This window comes from Chiloscyllium punctatum, chromosome 8 (assembly GCF_047496795.1).
Source record: "Chiloscyllium punctatum isolate Juve2018m chromosome 8, sChiPun1.3, whole genome shotgun sequence".
In the NCBI taxonomy this organism is placed as follows: Eukaryota; Metazoa; Chordata; class Chondrichthyes; order Orectolobiformes; family Hemiscylliidae; genus Chiloscyllium; species Chiloscyllium punctatum.
The window spans coordinates 44,475,068-44,495,846 of NC_092746.1; the positions used below are offsets into that span (position 1 = coordinate 44,475,068).

The 20,779-nt window shown below is 38.2% G+C and overlaps 1 protein-coding gene across 1 annotated transcript in view; it reads right to left on the minus strand.

Annotated features, from left to right (window-relative positions):
- slc25a13 (solute carrier family 25 member 13) overlaps positions 1-20,779 on the minus strand; it is a 258,563-nt gene that overhangs the window by 23,786 nt on the left and 213,998 nt on the right. Inside the window, exons 14-17 of the mRNA XM_072575450.1 lie at positions 13,195-13,335; positions 5,385-5,523; positions 1,374-1,532; positions 1,200-1,287 (exon numbers count right to left, since the gene is read on the minus strand). Coding sequence (XP_072431551.1) covers positions 1,200-1,287; positions 1,374-1,532; positions 5,385-5,523; positions 13,195-13,335 — 527 coding nt within the window. The remainder of the gene's footprint in view (positions 1-1,199; positions 1,288-1,373; positions 1,533-5,384; positions 5,524-13,194; positions 13,336-20,779) is intronic.

Consider the following 20,779-nt stretch of genomic DNA (forward strand, 5'->3'; position numbering starts at 1 on the left):
GGCACAGATTTTCACAAATGAAATTAGAAAATGTTTTGATACAAGAAGTATGGAAGAGGTTTGGAATTCTTTTCAAACAACTGGTGCTAAATTCAAAACTGAAATCTGTGAAATATAGCATAAAAGGGTATCGACTGCCTAGCTAAATCTAACTTTTGTTCATATGCAATGCAACCGATGCATTAGCTGTACTCATCAGTCCATAGAAAGTGTATTTAGGGTGATGGTTTGTTTAGTGTGCAGAAGTGGGTATTAGTTAATGTGAAAATAAACCTTTGTTGCTAATTAACCTAATTTAAACACAGTGATGGCTAGGAAATTAATGTGTTTCTCGTGTGTTGTGACATTATATTTAATGGTGGGGTAATGATTATTAAAAATATTGAAGAATTCTCCTAATTCTGTTTAGTGTAAGAGTCCAGCTACCACATATGACAGCACAAATGCAATATTACTGTGTGATTGCATCAACTAATAAAGAAAAAGCAAGAATAGAAAAGAAGCCCTGAAAATCAAAAGTACCGCTTGCAAAACAAAAATGGCTCTCGAGAAAGTCTCCAGAAAATTTATTTTGACCCCTGACCCAGAACCTCCACAATGTTTCTCAAGTACCCAGAACTGGATAAAATATTCTAGCTAAGTTGCTAAACTAATTTATACACATTGTTTTGCCTTGGATGCATGGTACATCAGCACATTAATGTGCCTTTCTTAATTGTTCTTATAGATTATGTTCATGCTTGACTTCAACACGAACACTGGAGTATGACCCAGACTATTGCTCCACAAACATGCTAGAACAATATAACAGTGTTGGAATATGTCAACCTTTAATTCAGTCATTAAATTTCGGCTCCACATAGGGACCTGTTTTGGGTGGTAAAGATTCCAAAAATAGTATTAAAAAGAATTTGGCGTTATCCCAATTCAGGCCAATTGTCTTCCTGAATATGCACCATCAAAGACAGGTTACTGTTTGCTATGTGATGCCTGTGGACGACCTGCTGTACTTTATCCACAGAACAGTTGTCACACTACACAAGTAATTTGTTAGCTCTTCACCCTGCCTTCCCCAAACCTTGGACCACATGTAGCATATGGGTACATGATAAGCAACTGCTACGTTATGTACAATGGAACAACAAATGTTGCATTCAAGACTTTTGGAACATCTTTTAAAATGAAACACTGTTACTTACGTGCCAAAATCAATAGCGAACCACTTATGCAAAATCTCATATGTCCACAAAGTAACACCAAACTGGGGTGAGGAACGGAAAACACGGGCTGTGAGAGCAAAACAAATAAAAATGGATACATGGGTCAAATCAAAGTACTTCACATAAAAAACAAATAAATTCCTATTTCTGTACCTGCAACTCCTTTCCACAAAGCACCTAGGCCTTCTTGTCGCTGGATTTTCCAAAAGCAGTCCATCAGTCCATCATATTTAGTTTGCCCTTCACGTGCAGCCACCTGTAATCTTGTTTTGATAACATCGGCAGGTGTTACTAGAGAAGCTGCTGGCATCCCTAATAAGGAAAACAGCAAACATTTAAAAATAAAAGAACGTGTGAAACCATACTCAACTGGAGTAGTTTGGGTCTGGAAGTATGCAGAAATAACTTACTAAAAATTTCTAGAATTGTCAACAACAAGTTTAAATTGGAGAAGCACCTATATCCGACCCACTTCCTTACCACGAGAGAATTCAAGAGATTTCCAAAAGGCATCTGTTAAGGAGCAAACTTAAGAATATCCCTTCATAAGTTAAGAATTCAGGATGTTAGGGGTGAACATTTGCACATATGCAGGACTGGCTACCTATAGGTCAGCATGGAAAACGCAATCATTATTCAGTTGGAAAAAAACATATTTAACAGATTGCTGCACAGATTAGTACTACTTACAATCTATATCAATGACTTGAAAGAAGGAATTAAGTAATTCGTAGCTAAATTTGATGATAATACAAAGGCAAGTAGGGAATCAAATAGTGAAGTGGCCATAAGGAATATGCAGAGAGATATAGGCAGGTTGCGTGAACAGAAAAACATTTGGTATATGAATATAATGTGAGAAAATAAAGGCTGTCCACTTTGACAGAAAGAGTAGAAAAACAAAATGCTATTTAAATACAGACTATAGAATGTTACAGTACAGAGAGATTATCTGGGTACTCTTGTACATGCACCACAAAGGTTTAGCTTGCAGGTACAAGAAATTACGAAGGCAAATGGAATATGGGCTTTTATAGTAAGGCAAACGGAGAATAAAAGCAGGAAAGTATTCCTACAACTGTATAGGACTTTGGTGAGACCACATTTGGAGTACCGTGTACCGTTTTCATATCTTTACTTAGGGAAGAGTATATTGGCATTGAAAACAGATTTTGGAAGTTCACTTAGGAGATACTTAGGATGAAAGGATTTTCATATGAAATAAGGTTAAGCGGGCCAAACTATACTCAGTGTAGTTTAGTAAATTGAAAGGTCATATTATTGTTAAAGTTCTACCTGAGGGAACCTGATAGGGTAGATACTGGGGCGAATGGAAGAATATACATCTGGGGACCGTTTAGTTTCAAAATAACGACTGTTCTACTTAAGATAGAGATAAGGAGGAAGTTTTTCTCTCAGGGAGTTGCTAGTCTTTTGAATTTTCTTCTACAGTGCAAGGTGATTTAATGCATATATAAAAAGTTGAACTTGACAGATTTTTGATTGACAAGGGTTACAGGGATAAGCAGGAAGTTATAATTAAAGCCTCCATCAGATAAGACATAATCTTAACTAAAAGAAGAGCAGGCTTGATGGGCAACATTTGGAGTAGGAGCAATCGACAGTAGGTTCTTCATGCTATTTTGGTTAATATCTAGATAAGCCTGCAATGCAGTTCCACCATTGCTGATCTATACAAACCTTCACCAACATCAGAGTAAATGCCAGAGAAATCTTCATTGATGCCTAATTGCTCCCTAATTATGCATTATAATATTTTGTTTTCTTTACTCTTTCCTGGGGTGTAGACATCTCTGGCAAGGCCAGCATTTATTATCAATCCCCAATTACTATTGAATTGAGTGGCAGAGAGTAGTCATAAAGTCACTCGGCCAGACCAAGAAAGAATACAGATTTTGCTTCCTTAAGGACAGCGAGCCAGATTTTTTTAAAAACATGACAAGAGAATGGTGGTTTTATGGTCACCACTATTTGCACTAGATATTATATTCCAGATTTACTAATTGAATTTAAATTCCACCAGCTACCATGGTGAGATTTCAATCCATGTGCCCAGGCCATTTTCCTGGGCCTGTGGTTTACGCTTCATGCAACACTACAAGTATACCTTCTCTCTTCTGTATAGTTGCTTTAGTGTGAAATTAATAGTTTTGGAGTGTACAGGCAGTTAGTGGATTCAGCAGCAAATCAGGAATAATACTGAATTGCTTCCAATGGAACTGAAGTGCTCTTCTACAGTGAGAACAAAAAAATAGAAAAATAACATACTACAGCACACATCATCATGAGACTTGATATATAAAGTAGTACAAGAAGAAGCACCTTTCAGCTTCCTCGATTTACGTTCGTACGCAATGTTGATAAATCAGGGATGGGGAAGAAAGAAAATATCTCAACTTAAAATTTAAGTATAAGACAAACATAACACTGCTGCCTCACAACTCTGGACCCAGGTTCAATTCCAGCCTCGGGTGACTGTCTGTGTGGAGTTTGCACATTCTCCCCATGTCAGCGTGGACTTCCTCTGGGTGCTCTGGATTCCTCCCACAGTCCAAAGATGTGCAGGTTTGCTGAATTGGCCACGCTAAATTGCCCATAATAGTGTTCAGGGATGTGTAGGGTAGGTGCATTAGTCAAGGGTAAAAGTAGAGTAATAGGTTAGGGTGGGATACTTTTCGGAGGGTCGGTGTGGACTTGTTGGGCCAAAGGCCTGTTTCCACACCGTAGGAATTCTATGAGAAACATTAGTACAGCAAACTTTTTATTCAAGTTATTTATGAGACCAGGAGTGTGCCAGTTGATCAAATACTCCAGAAAATTAAAAGGTATGTAGTAAACGCTGACCAAGCAAAGCTTCACGACATCATCACTAAGTTCTATTTGGAAACATCAACACATCTCTTAAAATCAATGTAAAAACTCAGTAAGTAATAGAAATGTAATGCAGACATATAGACACTTACAACATAAATATTGTGGTATTTGAGGTATATAATTTTTGTCGATTTACCAAGAGCCAGTTCACAAGGTACCAGTTAAAATAAAGTTTGTTGTACTGGAGATTGGCAGGTGCATGAGGTATATAAATCATGAATCTTATAATTTCTTCTGTAACTGAACCTCAAACTAATGAAGTGGACCCAATTTCTTAACTAACAGAATTAGGTTAAATGTTAAAGAGGCCTAAAGTTCAAAATTTGGTTTACAGGACATTATGAAATTGCACTGTGAACCTTTAGGTTAGCAGGCCTCAAAGGATAATTAAGATTTACAACAGGAAAGAATGAAGCATAAGTGTAAGTTTTGTGGCAGAATCAAGATTATTGTAATCTCCATGTAGTTTGTGGCTCAAACAAATAACGCCGAGGTAGACACACAAATGTCTTAGATCAAACTACGTTAATTCTTCATTCATTCATAGGAAGTGGGTGCAGTTGGCAAGGCATTTATTGCTCATCCAAAATTACCCTCAGGCTAAGCCACTTTCTTGAACTGGTTCAAGTTGTGTATAAAAGGTATTCTTGCAGTGCTGTGGGGAGTGGAGTTCCACAACATTGACCAAATGATGGCGAAGAATTCAAGATACATATCCAAGTCAAGATGGTGTGTGATTTGGAGAAGAACTTGAAAATAACACAGTTCCTATTTATCTGCAACTAGTGTTCTTCTAAGTAGTAGAAGCTGTGGGTTTGGGAAGGATTACAGAAGAAACCTTGACAAGTTGCAGCAGTGTATCATACGATTTTGGCGTGGGGTGAGTGAATCGTTGGTATAGAGAGTTGATCAAGTGGGCTCCTTTACCGTGGATTGCGGTGAGCATCTTGAGTGTTGTTGGAACTGCACTCATCCATGAAATGGAAATTATTTCCATCACATTCCTGACTAGTATCCTGAAAATGGTAGGTAGGCTTTGGGGAGTCAGGTGGCAAACCAGTCATTGCTAAAAACCCAGATTCAGAGCTGCTCCTGTAGTCACAATATTAATATTCAACAACTTTATCCACCTAATGCGGCACAGCAGAATAACTAACCTTAAATTGAGTATACAATTTGAAAAATTATCTGGTTATCACAGAATGTATATGGCACCAACACTTCTATTAAGCAGACAGTACAGGCAGAGGCAAAAAAATGGGTACTCACCAGCCAAAGCTCCTGCCAACAGCAGATTTACAGATTGCACCTGCCCATTGTCATTTGCAAAGGCTGTTTTTAAGTGAAAATAACAAGGAAAGTAGATGGCAGAGAATGGAATATCGCGCAAAAAACAAGCCTTTGCACCCTGTGAGAATGAGAAACCACAGTTTAGTAATCAATAGATGTTTGAAAGATCTTCTGATGTTAGCTGCCAAAGAAATCTGTAATGAAATGTTTTAAACATTGAATCAGCAATGAGTAAACAAAACGATGTGATAAATAGCAAGTACTAATTCTGATTAAAATTCTGACGAATCGTGAAATTCTAATTCTTACTCTCCATAAATGCTGCTGCGCTCAGAAGTATCTCCAGCACTGACTTTTTATTTCAAATTTACAGCATCAGCAGCATTTTATTTTTGTAAGAAAGTATTATCTTTATTACATGAATTGTAGTGTTAGTACATGATCTATGTACCACATCGTCTATTGCTAAAATTATGTTAACCAAATCAAGCCGAGATGAGGCCATGAGATAACGCTTACTTAATCTATATATATATCTGTTTAATCCAGGAACAAAACATTTAGCACAAGCCAACTTGTAGATTCCTTCCCCAGTCATAAGATACATAATTCTGTAGTGTCTGTACTTAACTCTAAGAAAAGGGAATATTTTTGCTTGAATGCCACTACTGCTGCATATTATTGCATTTACTAACTACATGATCTAATTTCAAGAAAGAGATAAGTCCAAACTGAATTAAATCTTTTTGGCAAAGATGAATAACTAGTACCTCATGATCCGACCAGTCCAAGCAGGCAGCCAGACACGTGCATGCCAGAGCTAAGGAACTGGTAGCATTGATGGACTCCTCCCATTTTTAATCCAGTTTACTCATTGCCCCTAACAAAACTGCCTATTCCTGAGTGTTTCTGTGTTGATAGCCAAGACCATGGGATCATCCTCTACACTGGGCTGAATAATTGCCTAGTCTTGAGCAGTGCTGGGATGTTCCTTTAACAGGCAGCAGTGATGCAACAGTGATATACTCACCAGATTACACACCCAATTCTAATCTAGATAGAGAACCCATTTAGGTGAAAGTCACTGAACTGGTGGAGGGTACAAGAAAAAGCTTTGCCAGTGTATCCTTGGAGGGTTCAGTGGCTTTGAGGATCAAGAGTTACAGGGAGAAAGTGGGAGAATGGGGTCGAGAAACTTATCAGCCATGATTGAATGGCGGAGCAGACTTGATGAGCTGAATGGCCTAATTTCTGCTCCTATGTCTTATGGTCTTCTCCTTGAGGCAGAGCTAAGTATAGTCAGTGCAGGTTCCTTTTCATTGTTGTTTGCTGGGTCCAATCATCAAGTTATATTACACATCTTTTATTCTACTGATCTGTGTTTTTTTTGCCTTGTACATAGGTAAAAACAATGACTGCAGATGCTGGAAACCTTGTGAGAGACATGGCAATCAAGCTGGTCCTCACCTGATATTCACGCAAGAACACTTCAGCTTTGAGAATTTGTGGACAGACATGAGGCGGAATTTAATGCCCGTTCCCAAGGTGGGTTTGGAGTCAGAGAAGCATTCAATCAGACTGAAGGGTCCAGGATGGGGAAATATCACCTTCCCACCCCCACCCTGGTTAAGATCAGGATAGGATGAAGTGCAAATGGCCTACTTGTCCAAACACCAATTGTGGTCCTTAAGTAGGAAATTAATATCCACTTAAAGGTTTTATCCATTGCCACCAGTATCGAACCAGTGGCAACCAGGCCAGTCACCATAGGCCTTGAGTTTATTTGCATACCCCTGGGAAAGGTTTCTCATCCTCAGCACACAATTGAAGGATTTGCCATCATAACGAAGGTGGTTGCCAGTGACCCTTCTTCCCAGAACCCTAATCACACCTTAACTCAACTTCAGATTGAGACTCTCGCTGACCCTGGGACCTGGTTACATTTTGCTCTTAATCTATGGCTACTATTATGCATTGTAACTCCTTATCACAACCCTTCCAGGGAGCAGTTACTCAGTACATGGCAAAGAGAATTAACATGGAAAATTCCTAATCCATATGGATCAATATGGAATAATGTTGTTGAGTTATCAGGTGATATGTAACACTTGCAACAGTTCTCATAAAAAGCAACCAGCTGCCTAATAATTCACAGCTTTGGTTAAAAGACAAATCACTTACCCCAAAAATTCAAATTCTAACATTAAGAATCATTGAGTGAGACAAAATGACACACTTCTTTAGTCTTTCATGCAGCAAATAAGTATTCTTGAAAATATTAATATTTTCCTTAGTAAATACATTCCCCACATGGTTCTAAAACTTAGCTAAATAATGGCCAATATAGCTCTAATGTATGAAAACATTTTCAACAATTACTAAAATAATATCACAATTAGATAAAGCCACAAACCATCTTTCACTTTAAAACAATGTTTACTTGTTAATATACTGGTTTGAAACTGGACATTTTAATAAATCAGACAATAAAAGCTAATTACAGAATAATAAAAATAGAATGAAAATGCTGGAATTCAGAAAAAAAACCCCAGAAAACATTATAAGTGCACAGCATTGCAAAAATCCATTAATTGAAAATGTAACTTCAAATTTTGGGGAAGGTTCCACCGAAAGAACAAACCTGCCTTTTTAAAAAAAATATGCCACCACATCTAGTTGCATACAGTAGTATTTTTCTACTACAATGTAACCTCAGCAGTCCAGAAATTTATTACAAAAAAAAGTTGCCCAGAATAATTTCATGAAATATTCTTTTGAGAAATGTCACTTTCAAGAAAAATGTTATCTTTTAGTTGGTAAGGAGGGCTGATCTGTTACAAATCCTCTTACAGTAACAACCTAATCTTTCATAAAAGATCAGCAACTTCACTGATGGCAAATGAAAGAAAAGTCCAACCAACTATGAATACTCTATATTTTCATAGAAACATTTCATGCAAATTTTTAAAACCTACTGACAGCATTTTATTCTGACAATCACAGCGATTTTTCTTTTATTTTGCTATCTACATTACAAATTAAGGGCTAAAAAGGAATTTCCACTTTGAGAAATACAGGTTTCAAATGAAACTAGACTTGTGAAAGAAGAATTAGAAGGTTTTTCTAGTGAGGTAATTTCCTCTTTCAAGCTTGCTATTTTATATTTAACAAACGTAAAGATCACACACTGATAAGAATTCTCCTTAAAAACAGACATAAAATTGTGAAAATTAAACAGCATGATAGAATCCAGTTAACATTAAATAAATTGGTTAATAAAACAAGAGTCTGCTACTTAAATATAAAATCTGTACTTTTCCTTCAGCCATCTCCAATCAGTGCATGATTAGGGCAGATTTAACTTAAATGTTATTACTGTCAACCGCCACTAACCAACTACTTCAGTTTAGAAGCCTGTATCAAAGAAGGCAATGCAAAATTTTTTTTATTTCTACTAATGCTGTTTACAAGGCTGAAACTTCGATTTCAATCTGGTGCAAATATCAGGATCCATCTACTTGAGAAAATTCCGAGTCAGTGACTACCAAGGGATAAATTTGGTTGGCATGAAGCTCCTGGGTCAGTTACACCTTGAACAAATTCTCTGGAAAAATGTGCATTGAATGTCTCCCTCCAAGTACTTTGGCAACCGTAAATTCATTAATTTTGAATTGTATCTGAGCGACTAAATCAATAAAGAAAAACTACTATCTCAGGTTGTAGGATGAGTCAGGTAAGAAACCAGACCATTATCGAGGGCATTTTTTTTTCAAATTATAATTCCATTTTAATTTTAATTATAATTCCAGGAGCAAATAAGGAGCTAAATAAACTACTTTTCTAATATGGGAGGATAATTATGCTCACAAAGGCCTCTCTGTGTTGGACTGAACAAAAGGAGCCAGCAGGTCTGGTATTTACTGATTTAACCTCATCTCCTGCAGTGAACATACAATTGTCTATTTGGAAGAAAACTCTAGAGTGATAAATAAAAAGATTCAACTTCATGTTAAAGAACAAGAATGGCTCTCAAAATTATAAAATACACAAAAATTATCACTTACACGTAACACTTTAAAACTGCACTTAGCCATCTGAGCTGTGTAAAATATTTGAATTGCTTCAGCAACTTTGGGTAAGGCTTGAGTTTCAGAGAAAGCACTCCTTAAGACAGGCAACATGCCAAGTGTATCATGTTGCACATAGCTTTTGCCATTCTGTAAAGAACCTTATTTTATTTCTCACTGGTCTTGAAATTTAGAGGGGCAAAACAATCTTGCAGTGCCATTAAGGCAGATCCACAACACATGCTGATTGTGAAACCATCCTGCACTGTGATGAAGAAGCAAAGTGGTCTGCATTTGGCTCATTTACATTGTAGATCCAAAGCAGCAACACTAAAATTGTACTCCAAGAGATCACAAATGATTTCCCAAACTGGGTTGCAGGTCTGACAAATAAAAATGTTGTCCAATATAGTAAAGGAACATCAGTTAGCACTGTTGGAAGTTTCTACTTATGTTATTTATCTCATCAGTAGAGTCTATGAGGTAACTTTTAATCCCCCAAAATGGATAGATTTGAGTCAGGTAGGATGTTAAAAGTTGAATTTCATTCCAACTCTATTTATTTTGTTAAATACAACCTGTTGTCACTGTAAAGAAAAGCGAAGAAACAAACAGGAAGTTAAAGGAAAGAATGAAAGGAACTTTAATTTATACAGCACCTTTCACAATCTCGTCCCAAAATGTTTACAACTGAAAAAATGCTTTTGAAATTTAGTCACTGCTGAAACTTAAGGAAACGAAGCTGTCAACTTGGACATAGCATCAGTGATGCATAGCAACTTAATCTGTTTCAGCAATACTGGTTGAAGGATAAATGTCAACCGGGATGCCACATATATTTTCCTGTTCTTCAATTAGTACAATGCCATATCTTACAATCATCTGTGCAGATAGACAGTGCCTTGGTCTAATGTTTCATCCAGAAGAAAAATTGGATGAAACACCACTAATAGAAGAAGAATGTTTTAAAATAAAATCTCTAATAAGGCTATGCAAAGCACGAACAAATATCCAAATTTGGGAAGGAACCAATTTGAACATTAGTGGAACCAATGTAGAAAATTAAAGGAAAATAAGGATAGTACGGTGGACTGATATTAATATTAAAACAAAGTTACAAACATTAAACCCGCAAGTTTTATTTCTGGGTTGGTGTGCAGAACTCAATCAGTGGCCACCCAGACTTCCCATTTCCATCTGGGAGAGCTAGATTAGATGTCAGAAGTTCAATGGAGTATTTTCCACCTACCTGGATGAGTACAGCTCCTATACAGGAAGCTTGACATCATCCAAGACAAAGCAAACCATTTGGTCAGCAGCACTTAAACACTCACTCTCTCCACCACTAGAGAAAGATTCCTTAAACGGCAACATTCAAACCATGACCACTATCATCTAGACGAATAAGGTCAGAAAATACAGGTGAACACTAAAACCCGTAAAATCCCCTCCAAACCACTCACCATCCTGACCTGAAAATCTTTCACTATTCCTTCACTGTCCCTGGGTCTAAATCTTAAAATTCCCTGACTATCAGCATGGAAGGTGTGCCAACCGATATGGAGTGCAATACCTCAAGGAAACAGCACCCCCGAAATCACACAAGCGACTATGGATGGACAATCAGCTAAGTGCTGGCCCAATCGAAGCCCACACACCATGCAAACATTAAAAAATGGCAGGATGGGCAATCTGGGAAAAGCAGAGGAGCTTGCGAGTTAGTTATCCAAGTAGTCAGGTGGAAACCCAGCATAGGGTCCCTGGCACTAACCCACTACGCCCCCCAGCCCGCACGCCATCCCTTCATTCTCAATTCCCAAACCATGACAATGAATGCCAACTAATGCGCTGTACCCATTTCCATGGGCCCCATTTCCCCTTGCTAACCTGGAGTTATTAAAATGTTTGTGGTTGCTGGGAGGTCAATCATCTTAGTCCCAGGCACCACTGCAGCAATTCCTTTGAGTAGATATTTTCTAATCAACCTGTTCACAATGTTAGTACACATCTCTGGAACAGGTGGGATTTGAGCCTAGGTCTCTTAGCTCAAAAGCAGGGATACTATCCTGATTCTGAGGGATATTTTAAGTACAGTTGGTTCTGATATGATACGATAGTTTGGTTCTCATGCTGACTCATATTATAAGAAAATCGTGCAATAGCCACGCCATTTAAAATAATGGGGCCAGAATCAGGTTATAGACAATACAGGTAAGGGAAGTTCACATTCTACAAATAAAGGTCTAAATTCTTCAATCACGTTAAAACCAATTCTCATTGAAAAAACACTCATTATAGCAGAACTGACTGTATGTTGTTGCAACTGATTTGAGGGGGTGTCTCATGTTGTGGTCTGAACTCAAAACACATTTTTTAATCACCTGCTCAGATACACTATGACATATATCTCAATCAGTTCAGACTTGAACTCAGCTCCTCTGACCCAGAGGTAGGAATACTACCACTGCACCACAATATCCCTAGCTCCTACAGGTACTGTTCTAGGCCCAACTATCTTCAGTTGTTTAATCAATTACCTTCTTTCTATCATTAGATCATAATTAGGCATGCTTGCTGATAAATGTATTATGATCAACACTATGCACAATTCCTCAGATATGACAACAACTCTACACAAATTGGCTTTAAAATGATTGAAGAATTTAGACCATTACCTGTATTGGCAATAATGTGATTCCGGTCCCATTAGTTTAAATGGCATGGCTATTGCACGATTTGCTTATAACATGAGAGTGCACGAGAACCAAACTATCATATCATATCAGAACCGAATGCAATTAAACTACCACTCAGACTTAGGACAGTATCACCGCTTTTCAGCTAGGAGACCTAGGTTCAAGTTCGACCTGTTCCAGAGATGTGTACTAACATAGTGAACAGGCCAATTAGAAAATATCTACTCATATGAATTGCTGCAGTGGTGTCTGGGACTAAGAGGATTGACCTCCCAACAACCTCAAATATTTTAATGACTCCAAGGAATAAACATTTTGGAGCAGTTCACAGGAGACCTGAAATATTGCTTAACTCCTAAGAAGGAGTTCAGGGAAAGTACGGTCACCACAGTAGAAAAGTTTAGGTTTTACTACTTCCAGACCAGGAAGGTTTAGTTAGAAATACCAAGGTTATTAGAAGCTGAGAAGGTCTAAACTCTAAATTTTGAGAGTATTCATGTGAGAAGACTTCACATCTCACAGGACAGAAACAAGAAGAATCAGTCAAGTTGAACTTAAAGCTTTGATATAGCGGATAATGCCTCTGGATTTGTGTCTTTGTAACAGATAGCATCAGGAAAAAGGATAAGATTTATTTTTGCTATGTGTTTTAAAAAATTCAAAGTATTCTGTATTTAGATAAATTGGTGTGTTTCACTTTTCATTCTCTGTGAAAAAACACTTCTTCTCTGTTCTGGAAGGAACTCTGCTGTTTCATATGGCTATGTTTCAGTAACTAACCACCATGTTAACTAAAACAAAAAAATAGTATCAAGCCAGATTTCATTCTGGGATCTGACTTGTCAAGAAGCACCAGTAGCTGAAATCATTACTCCCATCAATGTAGTACAGATTGAATTATAAGCAGCTAATGCAGTATTCCAAACGTACATGTAAATTGCTATTTCACCCAGTAGTGTTTGGCATCTTGGATGCTGAGGGAGGAGATAAAAGTGTAGCTGTTGGCAGATCATTCTCACACTGTACCTTATATAGTCCAGCAAAACCCAACTCCTTTATGACATTTAATGCGTTGACACGAGGTCCTGTAGTGATTTCACCTGCCACCTGTAACCTGATTTTGACAATCTCCAATGGATTAGTGAAGACAACTTGTGAAGCACCAGCCTATGAAAAGAATGAGTGTAAAATGTGGTCAGAACTTCAATTTGTCCATGTGACACTACACTGAATGTAGAAGTTTTCAAACAAAAATTAATACTGCCAGGTTTGAAACTGTTTAATCTGGTTTTCACCATTGTTTTTATCAAGACTACACAAAACAAACTTAAAATGCAATAATAAAAAGTAACATCACAGCACTTTCAATAGCAAAATCATTTTAACACATTAAGTTACACTTCAATTTCTAAATAATTAAAACCTAGCTACAAACATCAAGACTATCTATTTGTAATCAGATGTTAAGTTATGAGACATCTGATGTCTCAAAGCCTTGACTTTAGTAGTATTTCAGTTGATGTTTCAAGAGCTGAATCACATTTGGTGAAAAGCAAAGGAAATATTTTAGGTTTATTTTGTTTTCCTATCTCAGATTCTTATATAAATCCCACTTTCCAATCTTAATGCTGGTGTTATACCATCATATGAACCAACACAAAAGCACATATTTTAGAGAAGGTTCAACTGTTTGATTACTATTATTAATACAATTTTAACTTTGCAGTTTAAGTAAAATGTTCAGTTGAGAAAGACAAGATAAAACAATCATCTTGAATTGAAAGATTTGGGTTCAGTTTCATTGATCTGTCTATATGTCTAAGGTTCAGCCCAGATATCCAACATTCACAAACAGAACGGAAAGTCTTGCAAATATAGAAATGGCTACTGAATTAAAATGGAGTTTAAAATGTGTTGTCTGCGTTTATATTTATTCCTGCAAACCCATGTATAATAAATTTAAAACAACAGATGGTTATAGTGTATCAATCACCCAGTGATGTATTTGTAAAAATACGTCAGTATTATGGTGGAAATAAAATAGCCAAAGCCAAAAAGGCACTATATCCAAAAGTATTCTAGTGAAGTGCCTACGAGTTAATTACGATTTTATTACTAATGCAGTTCCATCTAAGAGGGTTCACCTTTCTCTGCACGTTATCAAACCAAGAATCTCACACAACCATAATTGATTAAGCTAACTGCCATCATAACTCATTGACATAAAGAATGGAAATAGTCATTTGGAAGTACAGAACACAAGAACAGTCATACAATATAGAAACAAGTACTTCAGCCCACCATGTCTACACCAACCAATAAACACCAAACTATGCAAGTCCTATGTACTCGCACTTGGTCCAAAGCCTGCTATGCCATGGCATTTCAAATGCTCATCCAGATGCTTCCTAAGTGTTGCAAGAGTATCTGCATCCACCACTCTCTCAGGCAACATATTCCATATTTTTACCATCCTCTGAGTGAACACGTTTTTCTCATATCTCCTCTGAACCACTTACTCCTCACATTAAACTTATGGCCTCTAGTCTTAGACATGTCTGCCACGGGGAAGAGATTCTCATGATCTACTCTGTCTACGTTTCTCATAATTTTATATACCTCAATCAGATCTCTCCTCAGCCTTCTCTGCTACAATGAAAAACAAACCCTCCCAGAGTATCCAGTCTCTCCTCGTAATTGAGAATTTTCGCCAGGATGTTGCCTGGGATGAATCTCTTTGCTCCTCTCCAGTGCAATCATGTCCTTTTGATAGTTGATGGCCAGAATTATCCTATAAAGTTGTTACAAGACTTCCTTGCTCCTATATTCCATATCCTGGTGAAAGAAGGAAAGCACTGCATAAACTTTCTTCAGCACGCTGACACCTTCAGGGATATATGGACATTTACACTAAGGTTCCTCAATACTCCCTAGGGACCTACCATTCATTGTGTATATCCTTCCCTTATTGGACCTCCCAAAATGCATCACTTAGCAAGTATCAAGAGTAAATTCCATCTGTCATTTCTCTGCCCAATTTACTAGCTGATCAATATCAGACTGCAACCTGAGACCACAACAACACCACCAACTTTTGTGTCATCTGAAAACTTACTAATTATAAATTCAACATTCACATTCAAGTTGTTAATGTACATATCAAACAGAAAGGGTACAAGCAACAATGTCTGTGGGACACTGCTGGTCACAGGTTTCCAATCACAAAAACATCTCTACGCTATCACCCTTTGCCTCCTGTTTGCTAGCTCTTGTTGGATCCAGTTTACCAACTTGCCTTGCATCCCATGGACTCTTAACTTTTTCACTTGCAATTCATGTGGAACCTTGTCAAAGGTCTTAATAAACCACATTAATCAGATACCTTCATATTTAGTCACCTTTTCAAAAAACTCAACTAGTCAGACATCCCTCCCTCCAACAAATCCATGCTGGCTATCCCTGATCAATCCCTGCCTTTCCAAGAGTCGATTAATTCCTTGAGAATTTTTTCAATAATTTCCCTACGACTGATGCCAGATTAACAGGTCAGTAGTTACCTGGCCTGTCCCTACTCCCTTCTTGAACAATGAAACTACATTAGCTGTCCTCCATGCATTGGACAATTCACTTGTGGCCAGCCAAGGATTAAATATCTCTGCCAGGGCCCAAGTGATCTCCTCCCTTACCCTTAAAACGCCTTTATGCCTGCTGAAACATATAACACTTCCTCCCTATTAATTTAATATGTTCTAGAATCTCAACATCATAATTGAAATTCCTGGCTACAATATCTTTCTCCTCTGTGAATACAGATGAGAAATATTCATTTAAGGCCTTAATTCATGGGCTCCATGCACAGGTTGCTGCTTTGGATTCTAATCGGCCCTACGCTTTCCCTGGTAATCCTCTTAAATTCTCGACTATCTTAAGTTCTTGACCATCTCCATCTCAGCACCACTGATACAGATAGAGGATGGCCTCCAAACCGCATTCTGAAGTCAGTGACCAGTTCCTTTGTTTTGTTCACATTGAGGTAAAGATTTTATCTTTACACCATGCTTTTTGAGCTACACACATCCAGGCAATGGAGAGTATTCCATCTCATTCTTAGCTCTTCTAAATGGTTGACAGGCACTGGAGAGACTTAACATGAGTTGTTAGCCATACAATCCCTAGCCTCTGACTTGCACTTGTAGCCACATTATTTGTACAGCTAGTCCAGTTCGGTTTCTGGTCAATAGGATATTTAGAGCAGGGGATTCAACAAAGATAATATCACTGAATGTCAAAACGCAATAGTTAGATTCTCTCTTACTGGAAATCGCCCAGCTCTTGCTGCATTTGAACATGGACCGCTTCAGTATCTGAGGAGTCACAAAAGGTGCTGAACATTGAGCAAACATCTGTACTTCTGACCTTTTGATGGAGGGAAGGTCATTGATGAACCAACTGAAGATGATTAAGCTTAGGACACTACCTTGATGAACACCTGCATTGTGCTCTGGAGCATGTAAACAAATATTTTATAATACTCATTAAGGAATGAGTTACTTAAACAGTAACATCAATAGAGTAAGTTTTCTTCTAATGAAACTAGCACATTCATTTTCAGGTTTCGGAAGTCCTGCAAGTTACATGCTTTGGGTGCACTTCCAATGCCATCCCTGTCATGAATAAACTTGTAAAATGCACAACTGAGATTACCATAGGTTAAACACTTGGCATATTAAACTAGACATGGTTGTAAGATATTCCCTAAAGAAATAAAATCACCATCAAAAGCATACCAAGCCTAATAACTATCGAGGAATGAGGGAGACCATAAGACACAGGAGCAGAAGCTGGCTCTTCAGCCCATCAAGTCTGTTCCTCCATTCTTCGAGATCATGGCTGATCTGGTAATCCTTAACTCCACTTTTCTGCTAATCCCCCCATAATCCTCAATTCCCTTACTGATTAAAAATCTACCTCTCAGCCCTGAACATACATAATGATTAAATCTCCACAGCCCTCTATGGTAAAGAATTCCAAAACGCACTACTCTCAGAGAAGAAATTCCTTCTCATTTCTGGCTTATTCTGCGATTAGGATATCTGGTTCTAGACTCTTCCACATCGGAAACAGTCCATTTTCATCTAATCTGCCATATTCCCTCAGACTCTTCCAAGTTTCAATAAAGTTGCCTCGCAATATAATAGCATTTCAGGAGCATGGTAGGGACATGAGACAAGTAGCTTATTAAAAATTAAAACAGAAAAAGGTGCATGATATGGCTAACAAGGGAAATTAGGAATATTATCAGATCCAATGAAGCAGCATATATATTGGCCAAAAAGAGCAAGAGACTGAGAACAGGGAGCAGTCAAAATTTCATCAGAGGACAAACAGTGATAAAGAGGGGAAGGAGAGAGTATGAGAGTACGCTTTCAGGGAACATAGACACTGATTCTAAAAACTTCTATAAGAAATAGATGAAGGCAAATGTAGGTCTCTTACAATCAGAAACAGAAGACGTTATAATGGGGAACAAAGAGATGGTAAACAGAGAGATGGCAAATCAATTAAATACATACTTTGTTTCTGCCTTCATAAAGGAGGTCACAAAAAATGTCCCAAAAATATTCAGGAGCACATTCAAGTGACAAGGAAGAACTGAAGGAAATCAATACCAGTAGGAAAATGGTATTGAAGAAATTAAATACTGACAAATCTCTGGGTCCAATAATCTATATCCTTGAGTATTGGTGGAATAGATTGTGGATGCATTGGTGCTCATGCTTCAAGGTTCCATAGACTCAAACAATCCCTATGGTTTGGAAGATAGCTAATGTAAACCCACTATTTAAAAAAGGCAGTAGGGAAAATTACAGATTGATTAGCCTGAAATCATGGAGTTGGTTGACATGGTGGTGGAGCGGGGGGAGGAGGAGGTGGATAAAGAATCATCAACCAAAAATGATAAATCTCCATCACTTCATCTGACACGGCCACCAATTTAAATGCCAGCAATATGCATACTTTAGCAGTGAGTAGAGTTTAGATATGGGCATAGCTATTCCAGTTGGAAAGATTGGGCTGGAACCAGGACAGGCAAAGAAGGGATTGTATTTCAGCTCACTGGAGGATTGTCACTCATGAGCTCTGCTATTCAAGGTTCAGAACAAGATTTGATAGGCCAACATGAAGAAAGTGATATCTGATGATGCATAGCAATACACCTTATGTATTGGTAGGTCTGCAGGACCACCTCCGTTCACTGCCGTAGGAACATGAGTAGTCCAGCTCCATAGTGGCATAGAGCATCATTCAAAGTTCGGATCTCAGAGGTTTCTCTGTGAATGTAATGGCTACTCCATCAGTGCCTGCTAATCTTTCCCCAATTAAAATAAAACAAACACTCAGTCTATTTAATTCCCTTTCCATAACTACATTCTATCTAACCGAGTTATTATCTGCTATACCTCTTTGTGCCTTGCAATCTGAGAATTCTCAGTTCGCTGAATGGACCACTTCGCGTTCTAGGGATGGTGGGGTCTGCCTTCTAATCAAGGTGCTCAGATGTGGGAACCCTGATGAATTACTGCTCCCTGGACCTAGAATATCTTACAACAAAGTGCAGTCCCTACTTCCTGCAGTGAGAGTTCACCTCCACTATCCTGACAGCGGTCTACATCCCACACCAGGCAGAAGTGAAGACTGCACTTGACAAAGTATACAACACTACAGTCTTGAGACAGAATACTTCGAGGTCTTTCTCATTGTAGCCGGTTATTTCAACCAGGCTAACATCAAGAACGTGTTACCAAAATACTATCAACACGTCATCTTTCTTACCAGAGGTATGAACAGCCTTGACCATTGCTATATAATTAAAGATGCCTACAACTCCATCCCCATCCACATTTTGGAAAATCAGATCACAATGCTGAGCTCCTCCTCCCAGCTTACAAACAGAAATTGAAGCTTAACGACCCAGTACAAAAAGTAGTGCAATGTTGGTCTGAAGCAACAGAAGGGCTTCTATGGGACTGCTTAGAGACGGCAAACTAGTCCATATTCAAGAACTCAGTGGCCAACCTAAATGAGTATGCCAGCACTATCACAGAGTTATTAGTAAGCGCATAATAGACTGTGTACCAAAGAAGTTAATCGTAATGTTCGCCAGCTGGAAACTTAAGGTGAACCATGAGATCCATTCCCAACTGAAGTCCAGGGCTGAAGCGTAGAAGTCAGGCAATCCTGACCTATACACGAAATCTTTCATAACGTCATCAGAGATGCTAAAAGGCAATACCAAACTAAGCTTGAAAGCCGGTCCAACAAGGTGGACACTTGTCATTTGTGGCAAAGCTTACACAACCAAACTACAAAGCAAAGTCGAACAGAATTGTGGGCATCAGTCTATCCCTCTGCAATGAACTCTATGCATTCTATGCTCATTTTGAACAGAAGGTCAGTGAAATGATGTCATATGTCCCAACAGCCTCAGATGTACCTGTATGCATAGTCATAGTCACACACGTTAGAGTGGCCTTCTTGAGAGAGAACCCACAGAAAGTGACTGGCCTGGATGGAATCCCCAACCATGAACTCAGATACTGTGCAGATCAGCTGGCGGGAGTGTTCGCCCCAACTCCACTTATAAGTTTGTTGATGACACCACCATTGTAGGGCGGATCTCAAATAACGTCAGGACAGAATATAGAAGGAGATTGAGTGCTTAGCGTCATGGTGTAAAGACAACAATCTCTCCACCAACGTCAGCAAAACAAAGGAACTGATCATTGAGTTCAGGAAGCAGAGTGGAGGTTACACCGCTGTCTGCATCAGAGGTGCTAAGGTGGTGATGGTCGAGAGCGTTAAGTTCCTGAAAGTGATGATTACCAACTGTTATGAAGGTGTAGAAGTGTCCTGTACCTTTAAGAAAGTTAAAAGCTAGCAGAACTACCTGACAGCACCAATTGTTCTGAACAAGATAAAATGTAACCTTTTGGTACAGCAGCTAGAGTAGCTGGTTGCCTGAAGATAAAAACAAATTCAAATTAGGCCGATCAGTTTAAATTATATCCAACCCCCCCAAAAACCGAACTCCAATCAAGTTTAAATTTAGTATATTGACAATATTAAAAACCAATGACACAATCCGATGCTTTGGGGGTATAAGACCAGGAAAACGTGAATAGTTGAGAGTGAACTGCCAAGCCATCAATATCTGCAGACTGCCTGAAAATGAACTCTCTTAAAGGTATATTGATCTATCAATGACCGATGAAAGAGAAATCTTAAGAAGAAGAAAATCTACAGAGGAAGATACAAAGGGAAGCTGCCTGGTTTTGAAATTTGAATTTTTGATAAATCTTACTCGAGGGTTTTATTAGACTAGTATTACAGAAGGTAAAGAAGACAATAGGTTAGAGGAAGGAGTTGTTACTTTTTACTTTAAATAGTTCTTGGCCTCTGAAATTTTCACAAATTACTGCATGGGATAAATCTTTTCTGTGTTGCTGATTTAAATTAATAGAGGGGGTTTACCCAGTGTCATAACACTGACAATGTGTCATGATCCACCCATGTCAATGTGACAGTCAAGAATGCACAACAATGTCTCTCC